Raw genomic sequence first — 13372 nt, 5'->3', positions numbered from 1 at the left:
CAAAAATCTGAAGAGAAATGATTCTAACTTATTCTGGGCCACTGAAGTGGTAGAAGATGAAATCTCTTGTCACATAGTACTTGCTATTAGTTATAAATTATCTCTATTATTATAGTCAAGATTATCTCTCTAAGGAATAGAAAAATGAAAAGAAAAGATTACCTGTGTTGCCCGTACTTGGTGGTCTCTGAGGTGCTCCAGGTGATACATTTCTAAGCATTGTAGCCTGAGGTGGAGAGAGCATGCTTGTGTCTGTTAACGATGAACTGGCTGCCAATGATGGAGATACAAGTGAACTCCCTGGATTAGTGTAGGTCAAAGCATTGTGATTGGTAACTGGGACTGTAACGGACATTGAGAAGTTCTGCGGTGGCAAACCAGGCTAGAAATGAAGGAGGAGAGAAGGGGAAAATTTAATTTTCATTTATATTTTAGATCTAATAAAGTCTGAGCATACTTTGTTTCACAAGGTATTTGTAACATTTAAATGTAAAAGACAGGCATTAGTTTACTTTGGTAATAGATACTTTACAACAAATATTGATACAAGTGAAAATCAGAAGCCAGAATACCTTTTAAAATTAGTTTTGTGAAATGATACAAATAAAATAATAAATATAATTATTTATTGCTAATCACCTTAAAATAAGTTGTACTACATTAACTTTTCAGTCTATATCTAGTTTATGATTTATGTATCTGTTAGTGATTCAAAGTATGGCAAAATGTAAAAAGGTACATGTTATTATCAACATAGTCATGACATATAAAAGCAAAGAAAGCATCAATTAGTAGTTTATTTCTTTTTAAAGACCAACCAATTAAATTCTTAGCATTATACAATCTCAGTGAAAATGAAATAATATAGAGGAAATACACTTAAATCAAATAACAGATAATGAATTGCAGATTAAATTAATAAAGAATTACTTTTACTATTTGTCTTTAAAACAAAAATACTTGTGCAAAGAAATCAGTTTGAATAAAAAAGCTACTATATGAAAAATTCATGTACAATATAAACACCGTCTTTCAAAATATATTCACATGAATTACTGATCTACTGGAGACATTCTACCTCTTTTCTTTTTTATTTCTTGCATTCTGCCTTTAAAAAACCTATACTATTTTTAACAACCACAAATAGATGTTACTTATACCTCAATTTTAAGAAGGAAGCACTTTGCTTTCTCTTATCAGCAAAACACTGTCAATTCAAAAGAAAAGCTGATAAAATGCAAAGAATTTATAGTTCCAACAGTATTTCAGTTTAAAACTATAGAATTACAGTAAATGAACAGTAAGTATAAAGTAATAGATATCTGATGCATTTTTTACAGATACAACTTTATTTTGCAGTACTATAGATGCTCAACATCAATTCCCTAATCCTCACAACATCCCTGTGAGGTAGGTAGTTTTTGTTGATTGTTATAATGAACAGATATATTCTTGTAACAGTGTTAGTTTAACCAAAACAATGTTACTCATGATATTGTGTGTGTGTGTGTGTGTGTGTGTGTGTGTGTGTGTGAGAGAGAGAGAGAAAGAGAGAGAGATATGCCAGCAATTAACTCGATGGAAAGTACCTTATAAAAAAAAGCATTGATACTAGATTTAGAAAAATTAGCCTGAGAAAATCCTAACACTGGGGCAGAAAGTAAGAAGATTCTCTGCCAGGAGCATGAACCTACAGAAAAGAGCTTTTCATTATTATTGGATACAAGTATTTCTAATAAGAATCATGAGATCATGGATTTAGAGCTAGAAGGAGCTCCAGAAGTTATATAGCCAACCAATCCAATGAGAATATTGCTTCAAATCTGTTCTGTAAAAGACTTTCATGTAAGTTACAATAAGGCTCTAAACAGATCAATATAGCATCATAGGTTTAAAGATTCAGCACTGGACAGTATTTTTTAAAAGTTGTAGAAAAATGCTACCAAATATGGCAATGTAAGGGTCAGATAATTTTTATAAAGCCTCCAAAATCAAAATATCTTTGCTATTAAAGCAGCAAAGACCACCTTTTATATAATTAAGTGAGGTTGCATTTTAGACACTAGATTTGTCAACATCAATTTAAGGGAAGAAAATTAAGGAGGGGACAGAGAAGTAAAAGGAGAAAGCCAGTAAAAAAAAAAAGAAGAGAGAAGTTCAGTTCCACCTTTTCTACTTTAAAACATTAAGTACCATTTAAAAGAGCATTTTAAAACAATTAAATCTTTAAATTAAAAATTCAACCAATCATAAAGAAAATTAGGAACCTCTCTTCTAAAAAAGATTAGAAATTACCATCACAGACAAATACGCATGACCTTAACTATTTTTCCCCTATCCTTTTCTTCAATGGGGAGTACCTGAAGGCTGAGGCTATCCAGTGCCCACTAATATGGCCTGGTATACAACTAATAAATAAAAAGGGAATTTTTGCTTCTTACGGAATGCTCTCATACCATCACTTCTGTAGTGTTGTACTGAATATTAAAATAATAAACTATATTTGTGAATGTCTTCATGCACAAGATAAAAGCACAAACCATACTTTAGTACTCACTGCGATTTTATGATTCCGCATCATATTATCAAATTCCTCATTTATTTTTTTATATTTTTCTTCTGTATGTGGAGTTAGCACATATGAAGTATCAGGGTCTGGGCTGTCGCACCCTCTGTGTTCCTTCTTGTTCAGAGCCTAAATAATGAAGTTAATAAAAAGGATCAACAAATAAAAAGTAAAGGTAAATGAAAGTACTTACAGGGCCTCGCTTGAAAATAAAATCACTATCTTCATTTAGTTTGCTGAATCTGTCCTCCGAGAGTGGACTGTGCTCAAAGTAATCGTCAGCATCAGGGCTCTCACAACCATTAAGGCCTTTCTTTCTTAATGTCTGAAATACAATTGGAGAATTCACACACAAATAATACTAACTTGCCATGATTTTTTGTTTATTTATTAAGAGAGCACAGACTGAACTGAACTATATCGAGCCACTGAAATGATTTTAAATGTATTCTAATTTTCAAAAAAGAGCAGATCAGTTAAGAATACTCAAGATAACCTATCACAGTGAATATCTGAGATAAGCTATTACAGAAACATAGAAAGAATATAGAAAGAATAATTTAAAATTAGTTTTTCCATTTTCTAACTAGTGAATACTACAATTACATATGGCTTTGGCAATTTCTGCTATCTCATAGGTCTTAAACAACTTTATTATCATGACTGTTGGATGAATAGGAATTTAAAGAGCAAAAATGGAAATGTGAAAAATGATCCTCTGATAAGGGTTGTTGTTGTTGTTGTTTCAAGCAGTGCACTTTTATAACAAAATAACCATTTCAGTGATATATTATCCTCCCTTTCAAATCTTCTCATACTTAGTTACTACCCTATACAAATTTTAATATCAAGTCATACCAATATATTTGCTTTTCCATACATGATATTCCAACATGTATATCTATAATTTTTTAGTGGCTGTCTCTCATGCCTGGAACACTCTTCCTTTTGATCTCCACTGCTTCCCTAAATCCTACCAATTTCAGGAGGCCTTTCCAAGCTGTTCCCTTCCCTCCTCATTTTGTTCTAATTGTTTTCCATTTATAGTGTGTGTGCTTGTACACACAAATCCACAGAGATAATATAAATTGAATAATATATTCTAGAATCTTTCATTAACATTATTTATCTACATAAATAAATGTATATGTATGTGTATGTAGACAGATAAACACAATTATTTGCATGTTGTCTTTCTCATTAGACTGTAACTGGAAGGAAGGGCAATATTTTTGCCTTTCTTGGCATTACCAGCACTTAGCAGTATCTTACACATAGTAAACACTTAATACATGCCTAATGACTAAATGGTATGACTTGTCTATGAAAATTACATGTATTACTCCATCAATCTTTCTCTATAACAACAACAACAACAACGACGACAACAAAATAACATGGTAGCCCATTAATTCCATTCCTAATTTTAAATTGCAAAATTATATTTTTAAAATGACACAATAAAAATCAATACAAATATCAACTAACTTCAAACTAAAAAAAATATCGCACAGAATATTTGTAAAAAAAAAAAACAATCAATTACTCAGAACATAACTGTTTGTTTTTATAGTTCTTTTTTATCTTCTTCAGTGGTCTTAGAATACTATTGGCTGGCAAGTGGATTGTAATTCCTGTTTACTGAATGTAACTCAGTATCCCTAGTGACATCCTACAACCTTGGAGCACTAAATACTGGCTTCAAAATAAATACATTAAAATAATCTGTTAAATTTTTAAAAGGGGGAGAAAAACGAGGAAAATTCCTCACACTTTCTTCTTAAACTGTCCTCTTCCTAGAGGTCTTCCTGATTTCCTAGCCCAGTGGGACCTATTTTTTGGTAGAATTATTTGGTTAAGCAATTTATAAAACTTTAAACCTTACATTTTATACTGACCATGAGGATGGGATGTTCAGGAATATATAAAGATTTTTCAAGAAAATTAAGTAGAATTAGAACTATACAAAGTTTCTTCCACGAAAGTCAAATAAAATTTGTTTTGTCTCTGAATAAATTTTTGGCCAAGCTAACTAAAGTATAATTTTTTAAAATAAATTGCTCCATTACCTATCTTATTCATGATTTTAAACAGTTTATAATGACTGAAGTAGTTGAACTTATCTCAAAAACATTATCAACATGATGATTTTCCTTGATAATTTTTGTTTTGGGAGGCAGAAACATCAACACTAAATTCTGAAAAATTTTACTTAGTATTTCAACTATTAAGGTAAGTTGCTTATTTCATTTCAAAATGTCAACATTAGCTATAAAACAAAATACTCAAAGATCATAGGTCATCATCAGTATAGACATAATTCTTTCTCAAATTACTTGGTATATGCTATGTATCATCACACACACACACAGAGCTTAACCCCCCACTTAAATGCAATCACTAAATCAGCACATGGCAAAAGCTACACCTGTTTCTCTAACACCTGTCATTACACTAGGCTTTCATGATGTAACCAATCATATGAACATTTATTTGGTCTTTGCCATAAAAGGACCTGTTGTTTAGGACACTGAAGGTCGGAGACAGTTATCCTCTCTACTCTTCTTAGCAAGTTCTGCTTGCCAGTTCTCTGCATACTGATATCAGCAGGAAAAATGTTAACGCTTAATATACTGGTTTCACAATCAAATCTTATAACTTAACATAGACCTATAAACAAAACACAAGGAGTCAGTAGCAACCTCGAATAGATTCAATGCCAAAATATATGTTTTCATAAAGATAATTATTAAAAATCAGAATCAAAACAGTTGCCAGAATTACACTGTATTTTCTAATTTATTCATTTTAAGTCAGTGAAAAAGGATTTGTTTTTTACTTTAGTTCAAGTTCTTTAGATGCTATTTCTTTACTGATCTTCAATAAGAAGTACATTTATTGTTCTTTTTAAGAATATTGAAAAAAAAAATCTTTACATGTGAAAAAATATGGAAGCTGAATGCCTCACCCTGCATCCTAATGATCTAAAATTTTTAATAAAAGAAAATGTTTTTAAATTTGCAAAAACCCTATAAGTGAATATAATAATATCATGTCTTTAATGAATACACATGCTTTTTCTTCTAACAAGAATAGGGTTAACTCTGCTTTTATTTAGGAGGAAGAAAAATATTGTAGTATCTACAGCTCAAGTTTCTGGAAATCTTCACTACAAATGGGGTTCCTGTCATTGCCAGAGAACTTAAGAGGTTGGTTCACTTTTGGAGATAACATTAATGTCCCTATGTTTGATATCCAACTTGTTTCCTTATCACCAAAACACTGACTATTGCTTTGAGGAACCAACTACCATAAAAAGACCTTTTCTGTCTTCTTTATCATTACCCAATAGCATCATAGTAAAAAGTTTCTCCTGTATGGCTGATCTTAAGTGGAATGCTGTGATCTGTTGACAAGGCCAGGCGAAGCCTAAGGGAGACAGGACAGCTTTAGTTTTCTCAGTTAGTGGGAGGTTAAGCATAATGGGGCTCTTGCTCAATGAAGAAAAGAAACAGAGAATAGTCCTAAATATTAAGGAAAGTTTTTTTTTTTTTAAATGGTGAAAAAAGCCATTAAAACAAACAAGCACCAACTTAAGCTTTCTCTATGACTTATTGGGATAACATTTTTTTGTTATGCAGTAAATATTGTTTCTAAAATCCATTTTAAATATGCACAGATATTTTAAAATGTTTCAGTGATATTCTGGCATAGTTGGGGAGAACGGCACATAATGGTTCAAAATAATCTAAACTTTGAGAGTCTTCTACATTTTAGAATGATTTATTAATTCAATTTTTCTTAAATGTAACTAGTATGAAGTGTTGCATAGTTTCTAACCACAGAAATGCAAATGATAAACAAAGTCTCCAAGCCATAAAGAAATAAATAGGTTTATTGGGAGATGGCCAATTCCACAATAAACCTGGACTTCTAGTCAAGACCAAAAGATACCAAGCACTGTGAGAGACCTTTCTATATGCCCTAAAGAATATCACAACTTATATATCAGTATAGAAATAATTCAGGACAGTGATAAAAATAGAGAGATGTGGAATAGTTGAAATAATCAGGAAATATTTTTCATTGACAAGAGAAGTCACTTGATAGACAAGGGGAGAGTGGGAGAGCCTGAACCCTATTTTCTAAGCCAGATTATGTAGACTAAGTTGAGTAGGGTAAGGAGGAGGTGTCAGGCCTTAAAGTGGGGCAAAAGTCTGATGATGTATAAGGGATGTAACACAAAGTGAAAGGGTGTTACCAGGCTTCTAACAGAGGCAAAAGTCTCTATGCTAATGAAGACCCAAGCACAAGTTCAAGACCATGATTGTTGAGGGTGCATGATATAGCGATTTTGAGGCTAAGGCTAAAACTAAGGCTTAACAATGATTTACTACATTCAAGTGGTTATCTTATTTTATAACTTATACTAAAATGATCACAAAAGGCCTTCTAAGATCATCACGTATCCTAATATTATTTAACTATCTTAGAATTACAATTCTGATTATCTAAAGATTACTGCTAACATTAAACATCTAATCCTCATATAAGGGGGTAAGGGAATTTCCTCTCACAGAAGCATACACTACAAAAAATTAAATGATTAATCAATCTAAGCTGACCTGACCATTTTTAAATGTATCTGCAAACAAGGTATCAAAAATTTTAAATATTTTAATGTTTTAATTGGCAACCTTGCTTAGAAAAAGTCTTAAAAATCAATATAAATGCCTCATTGAACAACAAAAACATTAGAGAAAGTTCTGTATTTCCTAATGGATAGTCAAGTACAATGAAAGAAAACTTTTCAGTTTTAATATCAAAAATTAAGCTTCTATACAGTTCTTATTTCAAAGAATCTATTTTAGAGAACTTACTTCAAACCCCTAATTTTATAGCTAAAGAAACCAAGGATGACAGTGATGAAATCATTTTCCAACAGTCACAAAGCTAGTAAGTGGTAGAACCAAGACTTAAATGATATTCTGATCCTTTAAGTTCAATGGCTTTTCTCTTATAATTTTCCACCCTTGTGGCTCTCTTCCTTTTCCTCTCACCCTTCACAACATAAGTACTTTCTTTATTACTATAGTTTACAAAAGAAAGTAAAACTTTCAAAAAAATTACGGACTGCACCCTTGAATGATAATATTCTTTTATTTATAAGGAAAGACTGCTTTAGGTACTTCATCAATAATAGTATTGATATAAGTAAACAAAGAAGAATTATCTCACTAGTAATTTCTGTTAAGATAACAGAAAATTGTGATAAATGCAAGAATTTTTTAAAAATACTTTACTTTCAAGTGATGAAAAACTGGGTATTATTAGAACAGCAATTTTGATGAACTTAAACTTAAGTAAACAGCATTATTGTATCATATCTATCACAGGATTGATCATATCTTTAGAAGTAGAAGGCAGTTAGGAGGTCAACTATCACAACTACTTTATTTTATAGTTGAGGAAATTAAGTCCCAGAGAGGTTAAGTGATGCTGGAAGGTCATCAATTTCAACATCATTTTAAATGTCAAGAAATTAAGTAACAGAATGATTTAGAAGGTCTGTAGGAAGTATTAGGTAACAGAGCTAAAATGTAAATCCAGGCTCTAATTTTTAAATCAAATTCTTTTTGTATTTCAGGTGTTCTGTCTTTTCATTGCACTAAAGGGCAGAATTCATCCGCTAAAAGACAATGACTATAAAACCATAGACTACTATTAGTGGAAGAGATATTATTTTACAGATGGGAAATGCAAAGCGTGTAGAGTTTAAATGATTTGTTCAAAGTGGTAGTGCCAGTCCTGGAGTCCAGGTATTTAAATTCTATAAAGCAAGCTGTTTATCCAAATCTTGTGATACTGTACAAAAGATATATTACGTGAAATAATTATATATAACAATATCCTCTCTTTTTAAAGCAGTGATTCCCTCATAACCCCCTTTTGGGGGAATCCAGTCTTCTTTTTAGGAAGTTACCCTTATTTCACTTAAAACTTCATCTTAAGAGTACCCAAAACCTAAGGTCTTCTATTGTTCTACTCTGCCACAAAATAGCTGTATTTGACCTTTCTGGTACTCTGTTTCTTCACCAATAAATAATAATTTGCATTACTTACCTTATAGAGTTGTAAGGAAGAGTTTTGTAAAATGCAAAGCACTTGTCATATAATAAGAATGTATTAAATGCCTACTTTGTGTCAGGAATTGGGGATACAAGTACAAAGAATTAAACAATCCCTACTAACAAAGAGCTTATATTCTAATGGAATTTTACATTAAGTGTAAAAATATATAAAGCACATATAAAATGTGAATAAATGCAAATATATGCAAAGTTATTAAATACAAGGTAGTTTGGAAAAAGATCTGAAGTTGGGGAGGAGGGGGATCAGGAAAGGCTTCATCTAGAAGATGATGCCTGCACTGTCTCTAAAAGTAAGAGGGGATTCAAATGAGACACAGGGAAAAAAGGAGTACCTTGTAGGCATGATCTATAACCAGTATAAAGTACAGAGAGGCCAATTTGGCTGATCACCGAAAGAGGGAAAAATATGTGCACCAAGGGCTGAAAAGGTGTGAAGGCTTTAACAACCAAAAGAGAGTTTATTGCCACTGGAGTTGATTGAGTAGCATAATTACATAGATCTGTACTTAAGGAAAGTTCTACGAAACCTTCATTTTAATCACTGCTTCTTCTATTCTTCTGTATTTTACATACTATTAACTTGCTAGTCAATATAAGAAACTCTGTATCGCAAGTTTTCCTTTCTAAGTTTACATCTGAATAAAAAGTCCATATTTTAAAACATTCTTGATGCAGACCATTATCACATTACAACTGGAGTTTTGGGTCTGCTAGTGGGTCTGCTTATCTCAAGTTTCTCCTCACTCCAATCCATCATCTATTCAGTCATCAAAGAGATTTACCTAAAGTGCAAGACCAACCAAATCACTATCCACCACCCTTATTCAATAAGCTCCAGTGGTTTCCTACTGCCTCCAGATCAAATATAAAATGCCTTTGTTTGATATTCAAAGCCCTTTATAGCATAGTCTTCTCCTATCTTTATAGCTTTCTTACATCTCACTCCCTGCTATTTTGGGTTTTAAAATTATTAACCAAGAACTAAATATTACATTTTATATAGTTTTATTAATAATAACTAAAGCAAAAGAACTACCTGACTTCAGTCCAGATGTATTAATAGCAACCATAAGTCGGACAAGAACTTCTTAATTTTTTTTAAAAGATAGCCTAGATAATAACCCTTGCAAAGCTGTTTCTGATTCAGCTCACTCCTCCTGACCTTCTTAACCAAGATCACTCACCTGGTCCAGGCCCAGCCTCAGGCTCCTGCAATTCTACTCCTTATTGGCTTCTTGACCCAGATAGCCCTAGGCCAGGCCCAGGACCCAGGCTGCTGGTAGCTGCCCTGGTGTCTTCAGGAATCACAATGCAACTGGTAAAAACTGGGGTGTTCTTTCCTTAGGCAACAATTAGCCTCCACATGGCAGGGGACCTCAGGGGGTGAATGAGGAGAAGGAAGAGACTTTTCCAAACAGGAAGTTGGTTACAAGCATGACTTATTTCAAATTATATCTTTTGAGTGCACTAATTCTTTTATTTATTTTACTTGAGACTCAGGGGAGTAATTCATCTCCCTGCAACTCTTTGCCATTTGTACCTGCCCAATTTGAGAGTCCTAAAACCCATGTTCACCCTTGCTGTAGGATATTTGTCAGTTCTGATAAAAGGCCTCTCAACGGATAAAAAACAAAACAAAACAAACAAACAAAAAACAAAGAACTTTAAAGAGACTGGAGGTTATATTTTTAAGACTTTTCAGACTCCAATGTTTTATAAAAATCTCTGTATTTTATTGAATTTTGCTGATTGTTTTAAGATTTAATTTTGTTGGTTTTAAGTTCATATATTAATGTATTCAATACTATTCTGTTAGAATGAATCATTTTAATGTACTGGGTTTTAACTACTGTTATATTCTGTTGCTTTTCCTCTATAACTATACTGAACAAATATTATTGAATAAGCCCCTATAAAAACAGCCTTTTTTCTATTTTGACTTTGTAAATTGTCACATAGAGGATGGATGGACTTCATCACAACTGGTTACAATTGTATAACAACCTTTGGAAAATTTAATGAGCTAAATATCTCAAATTGATTTTAAGGGATCTTTAGACATGATTTTTAGATTATTTCTCAACAACTGATCATTTTGCCCGCCTCGAACAGAAGGTAAGATCGATTTTAGTAGCTGAAGTGAAATACAATTATAATCCCCACCTCCTACATTTATAAAAATGTGAATGGATGGAGCATCACAGTCTCATACCAAAGGAGCTTGGAAGCTAATCCCAGGGCATGGTACCCCTGGAAGGCTCCCAAAAGAGAGCATCTCTCATTTGTAACTCTTCAGCTGACTTTATTTCCACCAGAACAATCTAGATTTCTTGATGATGTTCTAGACCCAAATGAGTTTTACTTTGCTTAAAAATGTATTTGCCAAGGTTGAAATATTGCTACATCTGAAAAAATTATGACAAATATTCATCAGTTCATAGGGTTTTTTTTGTCATACAGCAGCTTTTATGAAATATGATAGTGGGTTTGTTTGCTATTGTAATTAACTGTAATTTATACCTTTTGAATGTGCATTACCTGTTGTACTATTGTTCTTTATAAAAAACTGTTACCTTGTGAAATTCATTTGCTTGTACTCACAGGGGATCATGGCCAGGTATGAAGAGGAAATGGATCTAATTTTTGGTGAGAAACCTTGTATTCTATAAGCTGACATAGTGTGTCAATGATTATAAGCTATATTTTTTATTTTAAAAACTCTTTTATTATTATCTTTTTTATATCTGAAGCACTTCACCCATATTAAGATTTTAACTTTTTGATTTTGCAGTAATATAAGTTTAAAATATATATGCTATAATGTCAATGCATGCCTCAAAGTTTGAGAGTACAAATATAATGCCACTGATTGTTTAAAAACATTTGGGGGGGGGGGGCTTTGCTTAATGATTCTGTCTGATTCCAGGACAAGAGAATACAAAAAGAGCCATTGCACAGCACAGTGCCAAAGAAGCACAAAGCTAAACTGCATAGTGCCAATCAAGTACAAGGTCAAAGAGACAAACCAATCCCGTTGGGATTGATGTAATTTTGAACCATGACAAGAGGACTTCAATATGTTTGAGATTCAAAGTTGCAGCTGTTTAACATGTGTTAAAGGTAGGTCTTCCTTGTTCCACATTCTACCAAATATCTCAAATTTGGCTCCTACCTGGCTCCTAAAAATCTAGTCCCTTTTCTGTATTTCATAATGTGGCAACTTTCTGTAGTCCTGGCTACTGATTGGGTAAATGCTTAATTGCTTATATGATTTTAATTCGGCCCTGAATCAAGGACCTGTTATAGATTTATTTTTCATTTACTTAGAATTTTTACACGTAAGACTTTGATAGTCTATATTTCATCCAGAAATTATCTTTTTTTATTTGGATTTTTTTATTTCTCTTGCAAATTGATTCATACACCTCATAACTCAGCCATACATCCCTAAATGATCCCTGTGTTTTTCAATCACCCTCTTCTGGGGGGAATGTATAAATGTTATTATTTTTAAATTGCAAAGTTTAAATTCCTTTTGAGAGTAATTTTAGGTTAAGAAACATGCTACCTCTCCGAATCCAGAAAGTGAACTATATGGAGAAGACACCATGAAGATGTCTCCACAGACCACACGCTGCAACAGAAAATCCAGAGTGAACTTTGGGATGTGGTGATTTGAACTGTGTGGGTTTTGAATGCATTTGTTTTGTATGTATACTCTTATGCCGAAGCAGACTTCCCCCCAACTGGCTTTTTGTCAATGTGCCTAGCAATCTTTGGTTTTGTTCTTTTTTCCTCTAATCCTCAAATTATTGTAATTTCAAAGTTGGTATATTTACAAGACCCATCGGAGAGACTAGTCTTCCTTAGACCTGGGGGGGAAAAGATTGTAAAAATGGAGATTTTGAACCCCAGACTTCAATCCCCAGAAGTCCTTGGTGTTTTCCAGAATTCCCTATAATCTCAACTGAGTCCCCAGGTTGGCGAGATCACAATTGGTATTTAACTGGCAGTAACGCCTCCCTCTCTCTCTTCCATTCCATTGCATTGATGTAGTAAGTAAGCTAAGTGCGGGGATTCTGAATTGGCTAATCAGCCATGGGCATGTGATTATTATTGTGTATTTTCATTATTCCTTGATTTCTAATAATCCTTAATAAAACTCATAATATACTATTCTATTAGAAACTAATTTAATTTTTATACTATGTACTCTTTAATACAATGACATTGCCCTCCTTGCTATTCAACAAGCAAGACATTTCATCTATCCAACTCCAGGTATTTTCTCTAGCTGTCCCATATACATGGAATGCTCTAGCTCCTTATCTCTGCCTACTGGCTTTCTGTATGTCCCAACTAAAATCCCATCTTTACAGGAATCCTCTTGAAACCCCTCCTAATTCTAGTTCTTCTTTTCTAAATTCTTCCCAACTTATTTCATATATTTGTTTTTACCTCCATTAGCTAGTGAGCTGCTTGAGGGTAGGAATTGTCTTTGGTTCTTTTTGTAATCTCACCACTTAGTATAGTTCCTGGCTTATAGTAAGTGCTTAATAAATATTTATTTACTGATTGATTTGCATACGCAGCCTAGGACAATATTCTGGAAGAGATAGAATAGACATTCGATACATAATGATGTGGATGTATT

General features: G+C 32.8%; 1 protein-coding gene across 36 annotated transcripts in view; it reads right to left on the bottom strand.

Moving 5' to 3' along the window:
* Nucleotides 1–13372, bottom strand: part of MEF2A (myocyte enhancer factor 2A) — a 226294-nt gene that overhangs the window by 54638 nt on the left and 158284 nt on the right. For 15 of the 36 annotated variants that reach the window (XM_056807195.1, XM_056807197.1, XM_056807232.1 and 12 more), the window contains 2 exons: nt 2760–2891; nt 163–382 (listed from right to left, as the gene is read on the bottom strand). In XM_056807195.1, coding sequence (XP_056663173.1) covers nt 163–382; nt 2760–2891 — 352 coding nt within the window. Of the gene's footprint in view, nt 1–162; nt 383–2545; nt 2696–2759; nt 2892–13372 lie in introns of all 36 variants that reach the window. The other 21 variants (XM_056807145.1, XM_056807140.1, XM_056807142.1 and 18 more) reach the window with 3 other exon arrangements.

This window comes from Monodelphis domestica, chromosome 1, assembly GCF_027887165.1.
Source record: "Monodelphis domestica isolate mMonDom1 chromosome 1, mMonDom1.pri, whole genome shotgun sequence".
Taxonomy (NCBI): Eukaryota; Metazoa; Chordata; class Mammalia; order Didelphimorphia; family Didelphidae; genus Monodelphis; species Monodelphis domestica.
This window is presented reverse-complemented; position numbering and strand designations above follow the sequence as displayed.